This window comes from Phaseolus vulgaris, chromosome 6, assembly GCF_051622355.1.
Source record: "Phaseolus vulgaris cultivar YP4 chromosome 6, ASM5162235v1, whole genome shotgun sequence".
Lineage (NCBI taxonomy): Eukaryota > Viridiplantae > Streptophyta > Magnoliopsida > Fabales > Fabaceae > Phaseolus > Phaseolus vulgaris.
The window spans coordinates 37,529,313-37,554,713 of NC_143503.1; the positions used below are offsets into that span (position 1 = coordinate 37,529,313).

A 25,401-nucleotide genomic window follows, 5' to 3' on the forward strand; every position below is an offset into this window, starting at 1 on the left:
TTGAAGTATGAGTAGGTCCTATGCAAAAGTGTAAGCAGCAAAATCTGAAATGGGCCTCACCAAAATCCCTTTTCAGTATGAATGGATAAATTTGAAAGACATAGAAAAATATGAAATATAGATGCATTAACCAAGAACACAGCAAGAACATCATAGTAACTAATAAAGAAATGGCAAAAACAACAGAGAAAGGTGTGCAAAGCTGACGTTGCACAGAACATACATTTATCCCCTCTATACCATGTACAGGGAGAAGACTCAAACTATGAGAACTGAAAAGTTTCTCAATTTTTGCAGCTTTTATTTTATTTTATTTGACCCTTTGTTTCCTTGGATCCATGCACATTTTCTTCACTTACTATCTAACTTTGCCTCCCTATAACTTTGAAATTCTTTTACTTTCTAAACAAATAAATCGAATCTAAACTAAAAAGAATGACATAGAGAAAAAAATGCAAGAGAATATTTTCCCAACATTCAAAACTTAGTTCATAAGCTTTGTTTCATGAAGTTTGGGAGTTGGAGTGCCATAAAATGTATGAGTTATTTGAAGAAGTATTTTGCAGAAACTATTAAGAAGTAGACTTTAAGTTCAACTTAATCTCATAAAATCGACTCATAAGATGAGATTTACATCTACTTATATATTATGAAATGTCTTAATCTCTAGTTAGTGTGAGATCTTCAACACATCTTTCTCACACGCTGAGACTACCAACTCGTGCATTACACTATATATTATGAATGATCCGATAACGATCTGATAGCGAGTGACCTGATAAGTCCAACAAAAAATTACTAGTAGGATAGACTCATACCATATTAAAAAGTGAAATTTAGGTAGATATAGGAATTGTGTAGAAAAGTTGAAACTGGATGTGTAAAAGTTGGTTTGATTAGATATTCTTGCATGGCTATATTTGGCAAAGAAAAGCTTGGTTAGTGGTAAGATGAGATTTAAAAAAGGAAAGGAAGTAGGAACAGAAAGAAATAAAGATTGGCACTGAAATAGCACTGATAGGACATGGTAAACTTATTTTTAGCAGAGGGCACAGATTTAAATAACACTAATTTAATGATCCTCATTCAAATGCCTCAGATTTCTCTGACACCATCATTTTTAAACCTCACGTAATATACATTCACATTTCACCACTCTTTTTTCAACTTCTTCCAATTTCTATCAGTTCTATCATGTGCAACAAAATTGAACAATAATAATAGAGCTGAAATGGAGAAGTCTCTGTCAAAGGTGGTGTGATGTATGAACAGTAATTTTTACTGTGAGTGTCCTCATGCAGCAGGCACTACAGTAAAATCAACACTGATTTACCACCATACCCTTCAACAGTGAATTACAGATTTGTTCATTGTTTATGTATTAGTTGTGATCTCAATCATGATAATGGCAGATTTGTTGAATTTAATAGAGATTAAAGGTGTGGTTAGTAGATTTAATTATGTGATTATTATCTGTACAAACTGAAATACTATAATAAACTAAGAGGGTCCAGATTGGATTGTAATTTTCTTTTTGTTTTGTTAATGCAGTGATTGGTTTTTGAACAATTTTCTAAATTTTGATGCAGAATAATATAGTGGCTGGAAATATAAAAAAGTAAAAGTGACAGAGACAGCATCAAGTACTTTTTTCTAAGTTTGGTTACCAAAATTGTGACAGGACAAAATTGTACATTTCATTAAAATACAACTCAAAGACTTGCACAATTTTCTCTTAGTTTATATCAATACAGAAAACTTTTCATCCAATTGTGAGAATCAAAAGGGTACAACTTATTTTATTTCTCCAGCTGGAAAACATTATGGAAAGTTTTGAAAGAAGAATTAGTCAAAAAGTGTTGGTGGAAGGTTTTGTTTTCCCTTCTTTTTTACACTTTTTTTTTCTCCAGATGTAGGAGTTAATGGAATATTTACATAGAAGGGTTTAGACGTAAACATGGAAATTAGGTATACATAATACCAGAATTATACAATGTATAAGTATATGGAAAGTTGAAACATTTGAAATGATTGCATAACGGTCCTAACACGTGGCATGTGAAATCTATGAATTTTGATTTACCCTATTTATAAAGGTTCAAACTAATTGCACCCTACATTTATGCTAATGTTCCATTATTAGTTATCTTTCTTTCTTTTAAAGTTTTATATAGAGTTTGTGACCATGTTAATGGTTTTCACATAAGTATTATTGATTTTTTAAACCTGTTAAATATTGAACAATCGAACAATCGAGAAAGTTGATATGCTCGAACCAAAGGACTCTCTTAATTCAAACACAGTTCGTAAATCCACAGTTAAGCATAGTTAAGTCGGTTTAATTGTAAATAATGATTAAGGTATGATGGGTCTCTCTTTTGAACCCACAAGCAGGCCCATGAAAGCTGAAGCCCATTCAAAAGGTATAAATATCAAAAGAGACACGGGCGTCAAAGATAATTTTTTCTATCTCGACTCACCTGCACATTGTACTTGGACTAACTTGATCGTCCAAGTGTCTTTGCAGGTTTCCTTCACTCATCTCGATGAAAAGAATAATCAATCAGAGACCATCGTGTCTGGAGACTGTGAAGACTAAAAGAAGGAGACTAAAGAAGTCAATGTAGGAGGAATCCGACTTGTATGAAGAGATATGAAAATAAGGTGCATGATTTGATTTGAATTATTGGTGGATTTGAAGGTGAAATGGTTGTTGTATGGTTTGAGATTGTTGAGTGATGTATGTAGTAGGCTAAGACATTTTAGTGATAAAGGTTCCAGTTTTAGTTAGTGAATATGACATGAGTGGAAGATGAAGTTTATTTTAGATGGGATTAAAAGAATATAAAGGTTGTTTGAGAAGTTGTAGCATTTTGTGACGTTGATGAAGGAGGGGCCATTTCTGTCTTTCTCAATCATCCACTCATCAAAAAAGTGGAGTGCCCAGTCACATAACAGATGCTTTTTCTCATGCTCACCTCTGCCTGTGCTGGATGGAGTATTCTCTGTCCTATTCTCTTCTCTATTCTCTCCTGTATTCTACCGTATTCTGTTGTGTATATTGTATGATATTGTACATACAGACTATAGCACATTAACCATCTCACCCACCCTGAACTCGTATTTACTCTTTTTTCTATTGTTTGTTGTGTTGCAAAAGAGTTATGAACAGTGAATGTGATTTTGTGGTGAATGAAAGGTTTGAAGGAGTGAAGAAACCCCATTTGTTTTACGAGACCCCACGAGTGGCCTTTGTTTCTTCTCTCTCTCTCTGAGAACACAGCACAGAGCACAGAACACAGAGAGGAAGACAAGAGTCAATGAAAACCCCACAAACTGAGAGTCTTAGTTGGTCCAAACACTCTTCAGATTTAAAAACTCTTTCTCTTTCTTTCTCTCTCTGAAAAAGTTGATCTTTCTGTGTCTATCTAAAAAGGGAAGAAGAAGAGAGAATGGAGTTGGAAGAGGAAAACAAAACATGATTCATCATCTCATCCCATTCCATTCCATTCCATTACCATCAAACAAAAAACATACAAAATAAAAAAATAAACACAACAAGGTAAGACCCTTCCCCACCAAATGGAACTATCAGATTTGCAAAACAACAAGCAGAACACCACCACCAACACCAACAACAGCACCAACACAAAAACAAACACAGTACGAGGTGGTGCTGCTGCTGGTGGTGCTGGTGGTGGTGGTGCCCATCCCAACCATCACCACCAACAATCCTCTTCTTCCCATCTTCAGCTCCCTTTTGATGCCAGGACAAACCCTTCATCCACCTTCCTCTCTTCCTCCACCTCTTCTTCTTCCACCAATTCTTCCTCCTCTTCCTCCTCCGCCTCCGCCTCTTCCCACATCATCGACGCTTCCCTAGCCATCGCCACCATATCTGATGATTCCGCCAACAAGACCCAACAGCTCTCCACCGCCGCCGCCGCCGCCAACCCTCCCAAGCGATCTACCAAGGACAGGCATACCAAAGTCGACGGCCGCGGCCGCAGAATTCGAATGCCCGCCACCTGCGCCGCCAGGGTTTTCCAATTGACCAGAGAATTGGGCCACAAGTCCGACGGCGAGACCATCGAGTGGCTCCTCCAGCAGGCCGAGCCCGCCATCATCGCCGCCACCGGAACCGGCACCATCCCCGCTAATTTCTCCACGCTCAACGTCTCGTTCCGCAGCAGCGGCTCCACGCTGTCGGCGCCGCCGTCGAAGTCCGCCCCGCACACCTTCCACGGCGCGCTCGCACTCGCTCACCACCCTTACGAGGAGGCCTTTCAACACACCGCTTTGCTTGGCTTCCACGCTCACGCTCACCAGCAGCACCAGCAGCACCAGCAGCACCAGCTTCTTTCCGCAGATCAAATCGCGGAAGCGCTTCCCAGCGGTGGCGGCGACTCCGGCGACGGCTATCTCAGGAAACGCTACCGCGAAGATCTGTTCAAAGACGATAACATTAACACGCAATCACAGAACGAGAGCGGCGACGGTTCTTCGCCGAAAACTCCGAACCTACAGCTACCGAAGCAGCAGGCTCAGCAGCAAACCGAAGCTGGTCCTGGGCTTCTCAGGCCCACGAATTTGCTACCCGCGACAGCGATGTGGGCCGTGGCACCCGCTCCCGCAAGCGGGCCTCCCGGCAGCACAATTTGGATGCTTCCGGTAACCGCGGCTTCTTCTGCTTCTGCAGCAGCTGTAGCTGCCGCTTCAGCTTCTGCTTCTTCTGGTGGTGGTGGATCCACTGCGAGTTCGGAGACTCCGATGTGGCCTTTTCCTCAGAGTGGTTTCATGCCAAGGTTCAATCTTCCGAGTGCCCTTGAATTCCAAGGCGCACGTGGGGGTTCTCTGCAACTGGGGTCAATGTTAATGCCGCAGCAACCTTCTCAACATCTGGGTCTCGCCATGTCCGATTCCAACTTCGGCATGTTGGCTGCGCTCAATGCTTACACCAGACCTGGTTTCAATATTAATTCTGACAATCATCATCACCATCATCACCATCATCATCCCTTGGACCATCAAAATCAACATCAACATCAACATCAACCTCAACCTAGTGAGAGTGGAGAAGATGATCCTAATAGCTCCCAGTGAACTCTCAAATTGGTTAGTTGGTTTCGTTTTCATCTGTAGATTCTGTGGCTGTAAATATGTCAAAATTTCTATATATATTGTATTTTTAAGTTGTAATTTGAGGAGGAGGAGCTACAGTTTGATTATTGGATTTCTGTTTCCCTTTTCTTTTCTTGCAGATTGGAAGTTGAGTTGAATGAATTTGTGATAAGTAATGCTTTTGAAAAATCCATGGATGCATGCTAGCTCATGCTCATCACAGTTGAGTAGATAATTAGATTATGTTCTCTGATTATGCTTTTTTATTTATTATTTACATTTTTTTGCACTTCTTTGTTTTGTTTTGGAGATCTTGGTATGTTTGGTTTTGGTCCAAAGGGACTCAGACACAGAGAGAGTTTGTATAGGAGGAAATTTGTCTTGCTGTTTTTGTGTACTTTATTTGCTTCTTCTCTTTTCTTTCTATGTATGACACCATGAAATCAAATTAAAACAAAGGAATTTAAAGGGAAAGATTTGCTTGCCTTCCTTCCATGCTCCTCATATATGTTTTCTTTCTTGTTTCCTTTTATAATTCAAATATTTTCTACTTATAAAATGACATATACTTGTCTGGGTGAAGTTATTAAATGAATTCATTTGAAGACTTTGTGTTCCTCTTACAGCAGGAGAGTGCATAAATAAAGTGTGTTTGGCATTGTAAGATAAATTATTTTTCAGTAAAATTGTAAAATAATTAGAATGGCAGGAGACACTAAGCAAAGTAGGATTGTCAGGAAAAAAAGGAGTGTGAGCCCAAAATATATAAATAGTAATTCTTGGTAGCTTCAGTGTACAAATCTCAGTTACATACTTATGTGTGCCTTTGAAGAAAAACTTCAGGGGGATGTCAGAAGATGGAAGGCATTAATTTCCTCCACTCTTCTTCTCACACTATCAATTTTTTTCTAAGAATTTTAAAATCAAAATCATCTGTTTTATGGTATGTGATGTCAGAAAATGAAAAAAAGATACTGATAGAAGAGCTGTGATATTGGTTTATTGTGCATAGGTTTAGGAAGTGAGAGGTTGGTTTGACATTGATGATGGTATGATATTTAAACAACTGGTTATGCAAAGATGATGAAAAAGGTGGTGGTAAGAGTGTGTGAAAGGAGTGGGAAAATGGGAAAGTTGAAGATTGAATGAATAATAGAGATGGGGAAAGGACAAAAGGAAGAGAAAGAGAAAGAGAAATGAGGGATGCATACATAATGAACAAAGCAGGACGGCAAGGAAAATGACTTTGGTGTTGACTTTAACAGTCAATTTCAGATTACTAGCCTCTGTTCATTGCTCAATCATTCTCTCTTTCTTATTTTTCCATTTTCATCACCTCACACTTTTAACCATTCACCCTTATTTCCTATGCACACAACACTCATTCTTTGGATCCCACTTTCTTATTTCTATACTTCCATTCCAATTTTCATACTATTTTCAATCTCACAACCTATTTTCCAGGGAGAGAGAGAGATCATTGATTACTCTAACTTTAAAAGGAAGTTGTGGACACTCAATAATGTTAGTTTTGGAATTGTATAACATTCAAAACTTGGAAATGGGTAAGTTATAAAGATGTATGCTATGGTGGTCTATAATGAAACCAGATCTCCCATTCATCTATGATTCAGCTATGATGCTACCTCCATCTATGTTGTTTTAGGACACCCCAAATAAAATGAATGCTGGTATATATATATATATATATATGCATCAATAAACTAAAAGAAAAGTGATACATAGATGAATCATAAGATGTTTTAGTCATTTCCTAACATGTGGATATGGCATATTATGATTGTGATTCAGGAGGGAAACACACCATAGGATACCCCTATCTTTCTACTTTCTTAGCAGACAAAACTAAACTTTCACTCACTTTACAGTAAAATTTACCTTTTTTTATCAAAATAAGATTAAAAAAGTTGGTGGGTTGTTATCTTTCTCACCTTGGCATGAATCCAGCTTTCAAAAGCTATGAAATTGGGTATAATATATTATAGTGGGGTAGTGCTAAATAGAAGGGTTTTAGTAGGACTATTATTGATAATGAAAAAGCACAAGTTTTGACCTTAGGATTAAACAAATATTTAGCCTTTAATTATTTGGATATTGGAAGATGTGTTTTGGGGTTTTTCACTTTATGTGTTTAAGGAAAGGACATGAGGAATGATGAGAGAGAGAGAGAGAGAAAGGATTGATTGAAGAAATGGACGGCCAGGATGGACTGTAGTGACACGTGTACAGTGCAGATCCGTCCATCCATCCATCAAGTTGTATTAAGTATCTGGTAGGGACCACCTCACCGAATCATAATAATAATAATGCAATGAAAATAAAGTGCCACGCGCTTCACGTGCTCCAATCATATGGCTCCCAAGTGCGGGTTTGGTTTGGAGCAAAGCAAGTGTGATTTCTCAACAGTGGCGCGCGTGGTCGTGAAACTCATGGGACAATGATTCTCTTCTAGCACTCTTCCACTGCTTTTATGTTTTTTCTGCTGAACACTTTCCCACAGCATAACATGTCGAATAAAATAATACAAATTATATAAAAAAAAATTAATATAAAAATCAAATATGTCAGTAACAATTTTTTATTTAATGAAATTTATTGAAATACAAATTCTTGTTAATAATTTAATAAATGTGGAAAGGTTATTACAGAGTTTGTCCTTAACACTTATTTCTCTGAGAGAGTGAGGGCTAAATAAATTTATTGTAAAAAATGCATTAGATATAATATATTAATTATAAAATATAATCCATAAACGTAAGTACAAGTAATAAGTCTGTTTTTATTTTTAAATATTTTAAAAACAAAAGAAAGTAAATAATTAATTATTTCAACTACGCTGTTTTTTGACGTTGAATTGTGTTGTCCCTAACTTTTAACAAATTCTCTCAATCAATAAAAGAAAATATTAAAAAATTAACATATTTAATTTTTTATTTTCTAAGTATACATAATAATTATTAAAAATTATGTTTTATTTTAAGTTATTTAAAAAAAAAAACTCTACATGCACTATCCTATGCAACATTTTAATTATTATTTACTTGAAAAATTTATTTTCTGTGAAGTCAAGCACTCTTCCAATCTTAAAATAAACAAATTATTTTTAATAAATAAAATTGATTTTTTTATATTTTAATCAAGTGACATACACTTATTTTATTTTATTTAAAAGTGTAATATTCACAAAACTTAATGAAAGAAATGAAAAAATTTAGAAAAATTAAAGTAGGATACAATTTGTTTTTCTATAACGAATATGTTTTTAATTTATTGAGTAAAACACTAACCATATTGAGTTTTCACATATGCTAAAAATTGAATACAAAATCTCAATTTCAAACAGGAGAACAAATTTTCTATAAATTAAATCAATCAATTTTTTTGTTCGTGAATAAGTCTTTAAGTTTTATATTCAAAATTTTAATATTAATTTGGCCATTTACTAAAAACAGAAGAAGATAAACGTCATCAATTAAAAACATAAAAATGATAAATGTTGATTTAAAAACAGGAGAATGTAGAGGGTTATTCTGATAAAAAAAAATATGTATGTATGTTAAAAACAATGGAGAAGCTAAATATATATATATATATATATATATATATATATATGTGTGTGTGTGTGTGTATATATGTATGTGTATATATATGTATGTTATATGTATGTGTATATATACTGCTTGAAGAAAAAGAACTGAAACCCTGGCATTAGATGAAGGAGAATTTGAAAGAGTAGCATCCCATCAGTGCTTCAAAGATATATGCACACTTCAAATTTGAATGACCATGTCACTTTAAATACAGCATGATTTGTATGAAATGTTTAGGAAGGAGTAGAATCCTACAATATACAGTAATTTTCTGTGTAATGTGGTCCACTTTGCTGATTTTTATCTGCCAGTGGTTAGTGACTTAACTCTCTGCGTCTGAATTCTCAAGTCACGTGTGCAACCTATCGCATCAGTTACATAATATTTGTCCTGCAGCAATAAACAGCACACAGATATAGCAAACCAAACAAATTGATCAACTTTTAGCAGAAGTGAAAGTGGAAGGTGGTGAGGAGTTGCTCATATGCTGAATAACTATTTGCACAGTAAAGTATAAAATGAATACAGGCTTTGATGACAAAACCAGTTTGTGTTCTCACTTGTCCTCACCAATGCCAGAATAACTGACCATGACAACCTTATTGTTCTTTTCTGTCTTGCACCTGGTCCCCTTTTTCCAGGGGTAAAAGAGATAACATCCACAACCTGCGCATATACCATTATACCAATCAGCTTGGCTTAAATGACAATACATTATGCAGGTTCACCAGGCATTAACTCGTTACCAGAAGTTTTGGTTGATCAAATAGTGATTCATTGATTTCATAATGTCCCTCATACTAATAAAAAAAAAGACACTCTGGATAAAGGATAAAGTACCAGAAATAAGTTGAGCATCAGAAAACATTAGTCATCACAATCCCAATACCCTTAACAGTGTCTTAAGTCCTAACTTCACCACAGAAAGAGATAACAGACGTACACAAATTTTTACTCCCCAAGTTTAGTGCTTTTATATGACAAATGAGATCAACTGGTTATGAAACTTGATCATCCGCTAGAATAACACAGAACCATTTAGAACCATAACAATATAACCTTCAAGGTTATCAAACTCTAGGGTTAACTCGTAAACCCTTACGAGTTTAAGGGTCAGCGGAGGGTTGACGAGTCGACTCGGAAGTAAACTCGTTTTTTAGTAAACTCGGAGTTGACTCGGTCAAACTCGGTCAAACTCGCGAGTTTAAGGCCGAGTCACCGAGTTGCGAAAAAATGGCCCAAAACAGTGTGTTCCATTGTGATTAGGGTTTCTTTCACGCTCACGGTGCCATCTTCCTCACTGCCGTCAAGCCTCCTCGTTGCAGCGCACTGTGCCGCTCGTCGCACCTCGCCGCGAATCGTCGTCGTACCTCGCCGCACATCGTCGTCGCACCTCCTGCTGCTCTTCGCAACTCGCCGCGCATGTACATGTTGTTGCTGCGGTGGATTTTTAGGGTTGGGACAGATTGGGTTTGGGTTTAGGGTTAGGGTTGTTTAAATTAGGTTTGGACTTTTTAAATTGGGCTGGGTTTTTCAATTTGGCTTGGGGCAGATTGGATTTTTTTAAAACATTTAATGGAGGCATTAGATGAATGAGACTTTTAACCTCGATAACATTTGTATTGCTTTAGTTTTTGTTGGTGTATGAACTTATTTATTTCAATATTATGGAAATTGTATCATGAATTATTTTTTTGTTAAATTTTTTATGTAAAGTAGACTCTTACGAGTCTACGAGTCGGGTTTACGAGTCGAGTTTACTGGACTCCCACGAGTCTAAGTAGACTCTCGAGTCTGATAACCTTGATAACCTTAGACAATTCCTTAGATAAATAATAACCACAATTTTAATAGAGTTCCAAACAATTCGACTAGCACCATTTTCCATCTATAGCACACTGAAGATTTCTATCAAAAAATAATATATACTTTTAACATATATTTTCAACTGAAAAATCCATGTATTTAGAGGCAGCAACAAAGAAGAGGGGAAGGAAATGTATGGTTACTAACAAGAATTTGGCAACCTCAAATTGGTCAAATTAACACAGAAAAATGCAATTTTCATCATCATTGAAACAACTAGCACTTACCAGAGCAAGTAGTGCCCTTAATTATCATATAAAATCATTAGGCAATGTTCACCTTTTGGGTCTACTTGCCTAGTAGCTAAGTTTAGTAATGCAATGTCTAGAACAAAGGGATAAGCATTGAAGAACTTACGACACTTTGTCTGCAACATAAAATATTGGAAGTCTTTCCACTCCAGCAGCTCTCCACTTGTGTTTTTCGAAGGATATTTCTTGCTCAGACTCTGACCCAGTTGCAGTTAGAACAAACTGAAATATACAATGTATGTTTCTAGTTCACTATATAGTTTATTCATGATATAGTTAACATGATATTTTAGTTTTGAATATCAAAAGGAAATGCAAAATGCATAAAAAAGTGCAGGATAAAGAACGAACTAGAAGGGAAATAAACAACATAATTACCATACCAGTGGGAAAAGTATAGCCATAATCCCATAACTAACTAGGGGAGAGAAAAAGAATATGGCCAAAACACATGGGCTCCCTGCAGGGACATAAATTACATATTAACTCAAACATCATACGAATCATAAGATAAAGTACTGGACCATATATAATACAAAAAAATTGTTCCAATGTAGTTCATCATTCTTCAAGATGATAGAATTAAGAATGAATTTTAAACTTCAACAGCTAAGGAGACAATTTCAATATGAATTATATGGATTGTGCTTACTAACTTCCCACACCACATTGTTGAAATTCTCCAAACCTCATCCATACTCCCTTAGTCATCATCCTTCCACCAACAACCAATAACTTTGTCACTTACACGTGTTACAGAAACTGATTATGATTTATCTTTTACTAGAAAACACAAAAAAGGAACTGTTCTTCCTCCTAAGCTTAGTATTATAAGCTGTTTTTTATCCCATAAAATCAATCAAAGGAAATCCTCATGATCTAACATATGAAATTCTCTAGCTAAGATGATTTGTTAAATTCTCACAATTACTGCCAGTTGACTTCAAGTATACTAACCAAAACCAGCAAAAAATGGCCAGTAAGACTCAAAGTAGTCCAGCCTTCTGTCGAGAGCCACTTCATTGAAGTTCCATTTGTACCTATTAAAAAAACATATTTAATGAGCCGTGATTGAAAGAGGTCAATTAATAAAGACATCAAGTAATAGATGAAATTATGGACCACATACTCGAAGCAGTAATATGCATACATCCAGGAAAGGAGTAAAAAATTAATCAGCTTGCCTATGTATGGTACAAAACCTGTTGCATAGACCTGCATTTAACATCAAAAATAGCATATATAAGGATAACACCAAGGACAATCGATTTTACTGCATATCAAGGCATGTATATATATATATATATATATATATATATATATATATATATATATATATATATATATTATCCTATACTCAAGGAAACTGAAATTGTAATGATTTTAATACCTCAAGAAAAAAAACACTCAAAAGGAGTATCGAGTACACCTGCTGTCCTATTCCAATCATGACCCTGAATTAAGTAAACACAGTAGCTGACCTTTACACCATTTACCCCGAAAAGAACAGATATCAAATAGAAAATAAGAAAAAACATTGCTCTATGAAGTAACTATTAATTAGAACTTTACCCTCCCAGACCAGAGGGTCCTTTTACATTTTGTACAGTTGGTGAGTTGTTTTGGCTTGAGCCTTTCTCTACAGTAAGCTTAGATCTTCCCATTGCAGCATACCCATACTTGGCAATGTCATTGTACCTAAAAACATTCTATTAGCAATTCAGATAGGAATAAATCCCATCTATCTTAGGGAGACTGGTATATTCAGCACAGCAAGAAACAGGAAAAAACAAATATAAAAACAAGAGCAAGAGCTTCCAACTGTGGGGAAACCTCCTAGCCTTGCAAATTTTTCCTCTAGACATCCAACCTAATGGATTTCCACTCTAGTTTGATAGACAATGACTTGCAAAGGAGTAAACATGAAGAAGGATGACAAACCACACGAAATGAGTAATGTTTGATTCACATGCCGGGCCATGTCGGGCACACGGAAATGCCATCTCAGAAATATGTGCATCTTAGGTTCCTGATGCTACTCGTCAAGGAACTTAATTTGTCCAAATGATCATTCAACCAAACTATTAGTTCCTTCAATTTCAAGCCACAATTTTGCAACAATGTCTATTGATTGGAGAGTGGATTTAATAGCCACCACATAAGCCTCAATCAAGTCAATGGCATCAATTCTATGGATAGCCATGCAAGTGATTTACATCTTACCACAAACCTCTAGATGAAAGCACCTAGTAATGAAGAAACCTCCAATTGAAGCTTCGGGTAGAAAACTCTAAAACAACCTCATCCCTTCTACATGATCACTCTTCCATATAAGAACTTCATAAACTATAATTTCCGACAAGAATTCCATCCCAGCACTGATTTTGGATAAGCAATTTATAATATTTATTTGGGAGGATTGTATATATGGATATAGGATGGGATTGAAAGGCTATAATATTTCTACTTTTTGGTGTTGTTTTCGTCTTTGGAGAATATCTACTCCCTCTAAAAGCACTTTGTTTATTTTACCTGGTTGATGAAAATTCCATCACATATACAAATATGAAAAAACTTGACCACGAACACAAACAACAAAGGGCAACCCAACATATAGAACATGAAAATAAAGACGCAAGACAGATGATTACAAAGAAAACATTACCAAATTGTGCTAAGAACTATGCTGAACACGTATAATGGGTAAAACCAGAGAACCTGCAGGGAACAAAAAGAAGGACAATCTCAACAGATTAAATGGAAAAACAATTCAATTGCACAGTTTTTTCTTGTGCAAACTAGATACATAAAAATATCTAAAATGCATTGCATCAAAAGCAAATGAAAAAATCCTATCATGAATTATGCAACTAGCATTTCAAACATTGACTTTTGAAATTTCATATTTCCATTAGACCTTCCACGCTTTTCTCATCAATAGATTCTGCAAATGTTAGTTTGGCAATTATGTAAACATTCAAGGCAAGGCTTGTCAAAGTTGCATTAGTTCAGGATAATCAGTAGATCTTTCAAATAATATAAATACTGAAAACTGAAAATTCATGCGTGTTATAATGGAAAACAAAATCAACTTGGAAAGAAACACAACAAAGTACTTTGTATGGTAAAATGTGCACTTTAAAAAGAGTATATTTCATACTTACATAACAGAGCTGAATGAGTGCAAGACGTAAGAAAGAATAAAATTTCAAAGTGCCACCTAAGTCACACAGTTCATGAGAAACAAACTGTGAGCATTGACCAGGTAATATCCACCACAATGCAGGGATCACAACCGACTTTAGGGCGAATATACTGCACAAAAATGTAAAGATTTTCAAATTATTATACAAGTAGAATTTAGATTCGTAACTTGTGCAGGACAATCCATAGATGACAAAAAGATGCAGGTATCAATCCATAAATGTCAATCAGATTTATTCCACTCATTATATCAAAAGTATACATAATCCAATTCTTTGCAGCAAATTCTTATTCAATGTGTTAAAATAAATTGAAGCTAGTTCAATTATTTCAAAGAGCAAAGCAGTTTTAAGAGACAAACAGATCTCCTTTTGCAGACCTTAGCCCCTCCAAAACCCACTCAGCCGAGCACAAACAGCTAGCTTACCAACAACTCAAATTGAGACGTATATTCCAGGGAATTGGAGAAAAAGATTGATTTTGTTGAAAGGCTGATATCAAAAGGATTGTCAATCAAATATTTCAGTTCCCAAAATTCGGTGTGCCCAATTAATGCCTATTTGAAAATATCATAAACAACATATGAACAGACAGAGTGGAATGATAAACTCTAACTATGTAATCCTCAAAGCCTGAAAGCACCATGAACTCTACGGTTGAGAAGTGAATGAAAAACAGATATTTTTAATTTTTCACACTGAATAATATATTTTTGTGAAAACTGCTGAAGACTCAATCAAGAGGAGCAAAATGGTACTCACACAACACCAGTATATAAATGTTTGACAACCATTTTCCATAACAAAGGAGACTAAAAACTTAAAATTGAAGTAAATTGTTGAGTCCAACCCTCAAAACTCTCCTATTTCTCCATTCCTTATGAAGAACCATGCAACAACAACCCTCCTGGTTATCTACCTGTGCCCCCAACAACCCAATATAGTAAATTGATCACACTCACAACACAAGAAAAGACATGTAACAAAGGTTGTCTGACATCCATTGGATTCCAAAATTTGACTTCTGAGTACAGAGTTATGGTATTAGGTGTTGATTTTTTGTTAAAATGGATAAAAGGGTGTGTGGAGAAAAGAAAATTGCATGTGATTGATGGGAAAAAAAAATACCTTCCTAAGAAAATGAAACCATTTAAGAGGAAACACTGGCCAGTACGCATCAAAAGGTTGTTGGACCTCATACAGAGAAGAACAACGCGATGAAGACAACAAGCTTCTCCTAAGCCTTCAAACCAAAGAGAAGCAGCCATCTTCACTTTGCCGCTCACTTCCATTCTCTGTTTCTGCAAACAAACCAAACAAAGCAATCGCAAACACTCTTCACAGCCCTTTTACTTCATCACGCTAAGTTTTTTTTTTTTTTTCTGTTCTTCCGTTGAATTTTTTTTCTATTTTTATTATATTAGATTTTACAATAACTTTATTTTATAATTGGCATTTGTTTCAACTTACCATCTTATAATTCAATATCACATTTTTTAAAATATTATACTCGGAATACTATATTTAGGAACATTTTAAATTAGTTTTTATCAAAAAAATTAAATTTTTTTACAATATTTCTCCTAAAAGTAAAAGATATTCAGAAATATTTTCTTATAACTGCTTAACAAACATAGATTTTGAAATTATAATGAATATTATGGAAAAAATTTGAAACGAACATTTCTTACTTTATATATATATATATATATATATATATATATATATATATTTATAATGACTATTTAAGTTAGAATACAATATTTCTATTATAGATCAATTTTTAAAAACACGTTAATTTAATTTTAAAATAAAGGTAGAAAATAATAAAGAATGATTAAAAGGCTCAAATATAAAATAAAGATAAAAAATGTTATTATAGTTTTTAATGTAAAAAATAGAAGTTGCTAATTCACATAAGCTAAGATGATAGTTATATTAGAATTCTTTTAATAAACTTGTAATTATAGAATTAAGTTGTGGGCACGTGCCTCTCAACGACATCATTAATTTTAATTAAATTAGTTTTTATTTTGTTCTTGAATTTATCTGCAATAATTAATAAAGATAGTACTATATACACAAAAAAGAATTAAATTACTCTAATTTATTTTCCTCACTTAAAGATTTCACTATCATCTACCAGACTTCTTTCCGTTAAACTTTAATTTAAAAATAAATAAAAAACCAATATTTCAACTTAATAAAAAATTAAAAACTAACTTTGAAATATAAATAGTTAATATAAACTAATAAAACGTCACAAAAGATAATCACGGTCCTTTAAAAAATTGTGAGAGTAAAACTCTTTAAAATTTCAAAACCATCAGTAATTTAACATATAAGTTGTTTATATATATATATATATATATATATATATATATAAATAAGAGGTATTGTGAATTGCATGTGATTTTTTTTTTCAAACTCAAGCTTAACAAAAATGTATTGATTTTATTTTAGTAAAACGACAAAAAAAAAGTCTATATATTTAATTTTAATTGAATTAAGCTTAAAATTCATTTTTTACATAAATTCAAGTTGATACTCTCAACATAAAAAAAAAAAAATTGTTAACATTTCATAGTATATAAATTAAATACAAACTTCATATTTAAACCAATTTTATAAAATTAATTAGACTTAAAATCTACTTGTTTTATAAAACAGTTATTTATAAAAGATTTAAACTACTTTAAATATATTTTTGTACAATCATTCGTTTTACTAACTTTTCTATATTCTCATTTTGTTCTTTTGTAACAAATAAAGTGTGTTACGATTCCAGGGTTTCTTTTTTAATCTTTGTTGACAGACATTACTCTGAAATATCTTGTAGTTTCTTGAAAATTCACAAGAAACTCCTATTTCTTGCAGTAACTAGTTCAAAATACACTGTACATCTGTAAAGAAAAATACTATAGTTAAAAAAGAATAACAGAAGTACTGTTTATATTATCATTTGAGTACCATTTTACCATGCATAGTGCTGAATGTATATATATATGAACTGAAATGTAAAACAATGAGGCAGGCAATCTACATATCCTGATTTCCATATTCAGCTGGAGTTCAAATGGCAGCAGCAGACAGTGATAATAACATTGCAATGCTGTCCAGTTCAAAATTTGATGATGAATATTTTCATTCAAGTGAGGTACACTATATATAATCAATGTGCAGAAAATTACACTGGGGTTTGTCTTGGGTGGGTATGGAGGAGAGTAGAGGAGTATGCAAGGCAAGATCATAAAGCATAATCATCAGGAGGCCAAAAGAAGATTGATAGGAAACTCTCATTCTTCGACTCCAACTGTATCAGGAAAAAAATATGACTGGGAGGGAGGGAAATAATCAGTAAAATACAGACGACCTTGGCAAAATCCCTCCCAAGTGCCTCAAGCTCATTCAGAAAAGCAACATGTTGTTATACAACAAATATTATCATGTTGATCTCATCGACTCTTGCCGTCTAAGAGGAATGCCTTCACCACCATCAAACCCATCCTCTTCTGAATGCTTAGGAAGTCTAATAGATATAGATGTCTGTAAACCTGCACATAAAATTATTATTAATAAAACACGTCTGAAGACTTCCAAGGCCCTATATGAAGAAGTACTTCTGAGCAGCAGTGATAGATCATACCATCAGCCATATCCTTGGTTTTGTGCAGAAGAAAAGTTCCTGAAAGAATGGTCACAAACCCACATATTTCTGTGATAACTTGTGTTGGGCTTTGCCTATCCCAGTCCTGACATCAAATTCAATTCACAAAGGTTAGCTTTCAAAATATGGCAGACTGGACAGACATTGATGTGCAAGAAACAATTGAACTGGTGTCTTGAACATCAGTTGCATGACAATTAAAGTGATGAAATTAAATATTTGCATTGCCGCATGCTTATTAAGGGAAGCAACAAAAGTTGTTTCACAACCTATTGAATCTACACTCACGTGTGTTCATAAAAGCATCTACCTCGCACTTCATTTGCAAGCAGTTTATCAGAGGTAGGGTATAGGCAAATAAAACTATGTTGACATAGTTAACAACCAGTATACAAATATCGTCGAAGATCATGTGACAACACCAAATTAAAATTATATTAAGCATTTGTGATGCACCAACACATTCATCAGGCCAGCAATCAATGTCAAGGACGTTTTAGACACAGATACATTCAGATACACTTAAAACAAGTATCTGCGGAGTGTCAGCAATTAGAAAAAAAAGAGCTTAATTCTTTCCACACTAACGGATTGGTTACACACTCCATCCAACCAGTGTCATAATACTCTATATCATAAATCATATCTATATTATTGACTCCTAAATCCTTCGTAAAGGTTTCCACCACAGTTTTTCTTGGTCACTCTGCATTTGGAAAGGAGATTGGGCTTTCCTACCATTTGATCTATTATCCTCCTTATTGAGGCTTCTACAAGTTTCCTTCGTACATTCCTAAACCTTAACATACTAGCAAGTAGTCTAATGACAATTGACAAAACTCTAGCATAAATCTCAACAATCAGAAGGCTGAAATGCCTCCAACTTTCAAAGAGCCAATAAAAAAGAATTTGAAGAACAAGGCAAAAGCAAAAAAGAATTCTGAAGTCTGAGCTTCTCTGCCTGTATCATTAATATATTTCATAATGGTGCGCGCTACTTTACAGTCACAATGAAAACAAATGGAATTTTAAACAAACAATAATGTGGTGTAGAAAGAAAGATACTTAAAACTCAAATGATGAAGAAAGCTTTAAAACACATTATACAATATAAACCAATCCTGATTATTATAAACACAATTTATAAAATCTTAAAGCAAAGCAATGAAGTGCTGTCCAACTATACCTGTTAAGCAACAAAACTTACCTTGAACATAATAACACTGGCCACAATGGTAAATGTTGTGAACATGACATAATATATAGGAGATACCACAGCCGTATTAAAAGTATCCAGTGCCTGATTGCAGAAATGAAAAAAAATATATATATATCAAATGAATGATAAAGCAGAAAGAACTATTCATCAAACCCCAAAAAATGAGATGAAGATACATAAAAATAATTGCATAATATTAGTAAGTAGCAGAACCAACCACAACAAAATACATCCAGGACCATGAAAACATATAATTTTATCCTAATACCGCAAGCCATGCAAAAAAATGAACTTGTTCTTATTATAAACCATTCAGATACCTAAACCCAAAGTTGTCAAACTCGGAGTCTACGTAAACTCTTGGAGCTTCTGTAGACTCAACTCGTAAACTCGTAAAAGGTTTACCTAATATAAAAATAATATTAAAAACCTATTAATGACATATTCCCATAACATAATAGTCTTAGGAAAAAAATCAACATTTCAACTTTATAATAAAAAAAAGTAGCATTTACAAAAAATAAAGTCTGATAGAACATTAGTGCTAAATGAGATCGAACCATTTAAATGACCAAATCATAAATAAATTTGCACACACATAAGTTACTAATGTGAACATTTTGAAAAGGATGTAATTTCACCAAATCATTTGAGCTTTGGTAAAACACTATAGCTATGGGATCAATCGGGGCTAGGGTGGGGGTCAAAAATTACATTAATTTTTAAACTCGTTGACTCTCACTTCTTAACTTGAGTTATGTGAGTTTACATGAGTTTAACAAACTGTCCTGAATTTATCTAGAAAAGAGTTTGATAGCAAGTTAATTCATTTTCTCTACCTATAATAATAAAATCACGAGTCTAAGTGTTATCTCGAGTTTGACAACCATGCCTTAACCTTCCTTTATTTGCATTTGTTATTTCTAATAAATTCAGCCAATAATAAATAGTGTGTTATTGACACTTCTCCCAGTCTTAAATTATAAAATTCAACACACTTGCGTTGTCAGACCTTCTTCCTATCTTATTACCCACCTGCAAGCCATTTGAATATTGATTAACATGTCAATTTCAATTCACTAATATACTGATTCAAGAAAAATCATGAGAACTGTTCCTCTTCCATAATCAATAATGCAAAACATGAGCTTAGAGGAATTTATAGTGGAACTACCATAGCAAAATATATTCAATGAGTAATTGTTAATGTATTCACTATTTCTACTTTCCAGATTAATGTTTTCCTTGCTTTTTGTACTAATTAAAATTCCTTGTTATGTTAATAAAGTTACTTTGTGACCAACCACTCATTCTTATCATATTTCTTCTAAAAGAATGACAGATACACGTTATATTCTCACTCGTAAAAAGCCAAAGTTTCTATGTGCATAAATATTCTAACTCCAGATGTGGATCCACTTCAAAATGAAGGATGATTTTCAATTTCCAACAGTCTGCATGCTACAAAGATGAAACTCGGGAGCTTAGCTTCAGGGTTTTCCCAAAAATATTAAAAGACAATGAATTCTTGGCCAACTGATAAACACACTTCTCTTTTTTACCTTGTTGATCTTCCTCCCGATTTAGCTGTCAATTTTCCTATCAAACTTGGGGACTTTCTTATCATTTAAATGCAACCATTTTACATATTCCCCTACTTTACATATTTGATACTATTTATTCACTAAACAGTGGATGTGACGAACTATGTTCCTTATGTTTAAACAATGGGATAAAATTTTCAATCAATTACAGTTGTTTACTTAGAGATCACAAGGGCATGTGCAATGGTAACATGTTGAAAGTTAAAAAGATTTACACAACAAATCATGGTTCAAGAATCATATCATGCATAAGTCGGATGAGAAGATAAATAACCAACACTTGGACGATTTTATACTCTTCTCAACACAAGGAAGAAAAGTTTACATGCATAAAATGTTTAAAAATCAAAAGCCATTTAAAAAAACATTAAATACATGATACTTTCACAGATTTCACTTAATGATAATTTAAATTCAATTAAACCATTATGTATATGATGCTGGTTGACGAAAAGAAGTACACTACAAAAGTTGAGTGTTGGCTAAAAGTGCATAATAGTACACCAAATAAAAAATACATCAGGGAACTAACAAGAAAAACAATTGTACCTTGTTTAAATAATTCATTTGGGTAAGAACACAAAATGTTACAACTAGAGTGAATGCCCAAGTCTGAGGGAAAATTAGCTGATTCATCCCATTAAGTGTTAACTTTATGGCAATTCCAAGAGCTTTCACACTCATAACCTGTTGAAGGAAAACCTTACAATACAAATACAGGGGGGGATAACAAGGAGAAAAACTATTAGAACGTCATTAACAATGAGATAATGAGACATACCGTTAGAGAGCCTACAAGGGAACAAACACCAATATAAACCATTATGTGTGTCTGCCCATAGAGAGGAATGAAGTGGAAGATAAGGATAAAAGTAGCTGTTATAACTGAAGCTGCATACAAGAGAAAAGCTGCAGAAGAATGATCACATTCTTGGTTAGTCATTCAATATAACATTTATTGAGTACAGGGACTGATATGTCACGTAGGAACATGGTTACCTGGCTCCATAGCAAGAGCCCACACTTCTGCCACAGATTCAATTTCCCGTTCTTGAGGTGCATGCAAAACAATAGTCGTAGATCCCACAACACACAAAACACAACCAAGAATTCCAAAAATATGTAGCCTCTCCCGTAAAATAATATGAGCAAGAGCAGCACTGCAAGAAAATATCACAAGTTAGAATTTACCAATAGTCAAGCAAGAATTTGAAGCTAATTTGTACCGTGCCTGATAATAATGCTGAGAGCACCAAGCGGAGTGACCAATATAGCTGGAGCAAATGCATAAGCGGCAAAATTGGCAATCTCTCCTACAATCACTGTTGACATTGCAGATATTTTAGAAAAAATTGAAACTACTTAAATATAATAGGCAGCTTGCATCAATAAATTGTGCATGAAATTTTGTTAACATCTTTAAATGGCCTGTTGTCCATGATGAAATATTCCCTTGGAAAATGTGTGAAGCAAAAGAAAAAGGAAAGAAAAGATCAAGTTAGACTGACTAGATGGAAGGTACAAGCTTTAGCAATCTTTATTTATTTTGTGCATAAATTTGGGTTATAAGTTCCAGAAAATGGAAGGCAAAAACACATATCAATGTTCTTTGGATTTGTTAAGATTCTGAACAAAACTCAATCTAAATTTATAAAAGTAAAGTAACAACATTACTTTCTGCATTTTTAAAGTAACTGTGAGCTCAACAAAAATATAAAAAAAAAAGTGGGAACTCGGGGGATACACTTAGGAAAGGAAAAATCAGCTATACATTCAATTCTTTAGTGCTATCAAAACCAGAAAAATAGTGTATTACTCACTTGTTATCATTCCTACCCACCAAAGTGGCTCATACAAGTAAGAATAACCTCCACTTCCTGTCAGATAAACTTGAATAGTCAGTCACCATTGCACATGATCCATCAAGGAGTCAATGAAGCAAACAAATAGAAACTAGTAACAGCACGATAACATGAGTGCACTGACTTGTACTATAACCATCCTAACAGAAAGAGCAGATGCCAGAGACACAGAAACCTATACAGCAACTAATTGTAGATTAAATAATTCAAAAGAAAAACATAAGCACGCTAGTAAACAAACAAATCTAAGGCTGAAGCAATAGAGTTGACACGCCTCCATTTCATTTAAATATTAAAAAAATGTATCTACTACAGAAGAAGAATAAAATATTTCCCTACAGATAAGTAGCAAGGCAACAACAACATGAAAATGTTTAACTAGTAGACGATTATTCCACCGTATTTCTAACATTTAAAGCAGGAACTCAGGTCACACAAACTCCATTTTCAGAGTGAAAGTGAACACACCGCTAAAACAATCTAGATCTCACGCCACTCACTTCATCCCCAGCAGCACAAGAAAAGAATTGTTTAAACAACCAAAAAAAAAAAACTCCAAGAAATGAGCACACAAAAATGTCCCCTTTCCCTGCAAGCCCGTCTGAAAAATTTAAAAATATCACCCGGTGTGCTTATTCTACATCTATTTGTTGTCAAACGAGACGAAATCATATAAAAAAAAAAAACCTGGCAACGCAACACAATGCAACACAACGAATCGAGTTTAAACTTGAAGAGATTTCATTTCAGACAATTGAAGTCAGGTAGCCAAGAGAAACAAAGAAAAACCGCCAGATCCCCAGAAAATTTAACCTAAACCATTCCGTACACTAAACCAAACAAGTGAAAAAAAAGCAAAAACGCAGAGATCAGTGAAGCAGGAGAAACAAGCAGCAGTTAAAACGAAAGGCAGCAACAAGCAAGAACAGTAGAAAAAGTAAAACGAAACGAAATGCAATCGACGGTGAGGAACGAAGGATACCGGCCCTGATTCCACTGGCACCAGCCTTCTTCAAACCCTTCTTTTTGACAATGAAGCTGGCGCCGATGAAGAAGCTGGAGGAGAGAGCGAGGCATAAACCCTTAATGTTGTCGGAGGACATGCCCTCGCGCCAGCTGGAAGCCGAAGAAGTGGCCATGGCGGAAGAAGAAGAAGAAGAAGAAGCGATGGAAAACCCTAGAACGAGTGAGATCTTGTTACGGAGAAAGGGAAAATCGAAGAATCTAACCCTCAATAGGGTTTTCGTTGGTGGATACAGCTGTCACAAAGGTTCTCTCCCTCTGGATCGGAAAAATGCTTGCAATCGCAATTGCATAAGCATTACACATTCACAAAGTGGGAGAGAAATCGGAACAAAGATAAATAAAAAGTAGAACACAGTTTTTTACAGTGTGAGAGTGAGTGAGACTAACACACGCTCTTTCTTCTTCATTCGCTCTTCATCTTTACCAATTACTCTCTTTTCTTCTTCGCCTCCTTTTTCTTTCTCTTTTTTTTTATATATTATTATTATTATGGTTGCGATGTCTTCTCTGCAACAACCAACTCAGTACCATTCATTTCCGCATCAAAAATCATGCACTTTTTTTTTATTTTTCTGATTAAATTGAAAAACGATGAGAACTATGTTGAAAATTAATATTTTTTTACATAGTTTTTGCTGATTAATTCCAAGAAAAAAGAATTATAGGGTGTTGAAAAAGTTTTGCCGCCATTGCTTATTTTAGGATCCAACATTGTCGATCAGATCCATGCTGATTTTTTGGCATCGGTTCTTATGTTCATCACAAAATCAACTTCACTTTTGACTTAAATGAGTAAACTTAAAGGCTATAATGACAAGGTAACAAGTTCTTGGTGCACCCGAATTTTTCCCCTATCTTTAATTTCATTTTTATAGTTTTTTTTATTCATAATTATGTAATATCACGTGAGACTCGTACACTCCTCTTAAATGTAGGGGTGGCAAAGTGGGTCAGCCTGCTTGGTCCGCAAAAATGTGAACCGGATTGGTCTGCCTCGCAGAGTTATTGCGGGCTAGAATTCTCGACCCGTCACGCATAAGAGCTGACATGCGGATTTGCGGGTCAGTCCGTTTTTTTTTTTTTTTTTATATTTTGTTCTTAAAAATTTATCAAATTAAACCTATATATTTGTTCCTATCAAACCTAAATTCATTTTTCTTCCTTTTCAAACATAGTCCAACATCAAAACATTAAAATAAATATCAAATATCATTATTTTTCCACTTCCAAAACATTAATTCAAAAACATTAAACATAAACATCATTGACATTCTTCCATTTCAATAACATTGGATGTCGCCTTAGAAGAACTTTCATCCATTTTTTTTTTCTTGCGGGTTAGCGGGTTGTAAAGGTCAACCCGCTTTGCGTTTTTTACCAAAGGGTCGCGGGTCGACTCGTACGGTCCGCCCCGCTTTGTCATCTCTACTTAAATGGTGTGTTTGACACTCGTACGACACGTGTCGATGAAGTGTCAAATTCAAAAAGTATTGATTTGATTTTTGACTACTCTAACACGATTTTAACACAATTTTAAAAATGAAATATACATTAATTTTCTAAAAATAAGAAATAAATCATTTTGAATTAATTATTAGAAACCTCTTTCTTGAAAAAATATTAAAATATACTTGTACACATAATTTTTTATTATCAATTTATATAATTAACAATTATATAATATATAAATTTGTATTTCTTTATCCTATGTTTTAAAAATTACACGTATCTCTTTATTTATGTCTGTATTATCGTATCTTATATTTTAAAAAATTACATGTATCTCTTTATTTGTGTGTGTCCATGGTATAGATAATATTACCTTCACTTTTTTTTTTTTATCATGTACAAATCAATTTTCATTTTGTAGATCTTGTTTTTTAAGATGGTCCATATACCTAAATTGACTGACACGTGGCTATTTATTTCCTCTATCTACATCCTAACATCTGTTGTGAACCCTCCACCACA

General features: G+C 34.2%; 3 protein-coding genes across 6 annotated transcripts; 1 reads left to right on the forward strand and 2 right to left on the reverse strand.

Annotated features, from left to right (window-relative positions):
• Positions 1-2,869: 2,869 nt before the first annotated feature.
• TCP8 (TCP family transcription factor) lies at positions 2,870-5,610 on the forward strand. The gene is made up of 2 exons (XM_068641285.2): positions 2,870-5,115; positions 5,262-5,610. The coding sequence occupies exon 1, from the start codon at positions 3,583-3,585 to the stop codon at positions 5,101-5,103; it is 1,521 nt and encodes a 506-aa protein (XP_068497386.2). The 5' UTR covers positions 2,870-3,582; the 3' UTR covers positions 5,104-5,115; positions 5,262-5,610.
• Positions 5,611-8,829: 3,219 nt separating this feature from the next.
• LOC137832895 (etoposide-induced protein) lies at positions 8,830-15,445 on the reverse strand. 4 transcript variants are annotated; one of them, XM_068641286.2, is made up of 11 exons: positions 15,181-15,445; positions 14,014-14,164; positions 13,515-13,567; positions 12,422-12,547; positions 12,240-12,303; positions 11,979-12,064; positions 11,807-11,889; positions 11,233-11,309; positions 10,956-11,071; positions 9,293-9,398; positions 8,830-9,122 (listed from the first exon to the last, which is right to left on the reverse strand). In XM_068641286.2, the coding sequence occupies exons 1-10, from the start codon at positions 15,342-15,344 to the stop codon at positions 9,332-9,334; spliced, it is 987 nt and encodes a 328-aa protein (XP_068497387.1). In that variant the 5' UTR covers positions 15,345-15,445; the 3' UTR covers positions 8,830-9,122; positions 9,293-9,331. The 4 variants fall into 4 exon arrangements, 3 of the variants coding, with proteins under 3 accessions (XP_068497387.1, XP_068497388.1, XP_090159389.1); XM_068641287.2 differs by having other exon boundaries at positions 9,303-9,398; positions 15,181-15,415; XR_016521434.1 differs by lacking the exon at positions 8,830-9,122 and having other exon boundaries at positions 9,293-9,791; positions 10,544-11,071; positions 15,181-15,417.
• Positions 15,446-17,092: 1,647 nt separating this feature from the next.
• LOC137832908 (putative magnesium transporter NIPA4) lies at positions 17,093-24,199 on the reverse strand. The gene is made up of 9 exons (XM_068641301.1): positions 23,387-24,199; positions 22,363-22,419; positions 21,774-21,864; positions 21,542-21,702; positions 21,324-21,451; positions 21,092-21,229; positions 18,927-19,019; positions 17,699-17,804; positions 17,093-17,606 (listed from the first exon to the last, which is right to left on the reverse strand). The coding sequence occupies exons 1-9, from the start codon at positions 23,541-23,543 to the stop codon at positions 17,497-17,499; spliced, it is 1,041 nt and encodes a 346-aa protein (XP_068497402.1). The 5' UTR covers positions 23,544-24,199; the 3' UTR covers positions 17,093-17,496.
• Between the last annotated feature and the right edge of the window lie 1,202 nt (positions 24,200-25,401).

What these genes read in the sequence shown, in the direction of transcription:
- TCP8 (XM_068641285.2), top strand. Translation starts at nt 3,583, where the DNA reads ATGGAACTATCAGATTTGCAAAACAACAAGCAGAACACCACCACCAAC.
- LOC137832895 (XM_068641286.2), bottom strand. Translation starts at nt 15,344, where the DNA reads ATGGAAGTGAGCGGCAAAGTGAAGATGGCTGCTTCTCTTTGGTTTGAA. An exon ending in GCCATTTTTTGCTGGTTTTG is followed by an intron (nt 11,310 to 11,806) that starts GTTAGTATACTT and finishes ATGTCCCTGCAG; the next exon opens with GGAGCCCATGTGTTTTGGCC. An exon ending in TGGCTATACTTTTCCCACTG is followed by an intron (nt 11,072 to 11,232) that starts GTATGGTAATTA and finishes TGTATATTTCAG; the next exon opens with TTTGTTCTAACTGCAACTGG.
- LOC137832908 (XM_068641301.1), bottom strand. Translation starts at nt 23,543, where the DNA reads ATGGCCACTTCTTCGGCTTCCAGCTGGCGCGAGGGCATGTCCTCCGAC. An exon ending in TGCCAGTGGAATCAGGGCCG is followed by an intron (nt 22,420 to 23,386) that starts GTATCCTTCGTT and finishes TTTATCTGACAG; the next exon opens with GAAGTGGAGGTTATTCTTAC. An exon ending in GTGGGTAGGAATGATAACAA is followed by an intron (nt 21,865 to 22,362) that starts GTGAGTAATACA and finishes CAATGTCAACAG; the next exon opens with TGATTGTAGGAGAGATTGCC.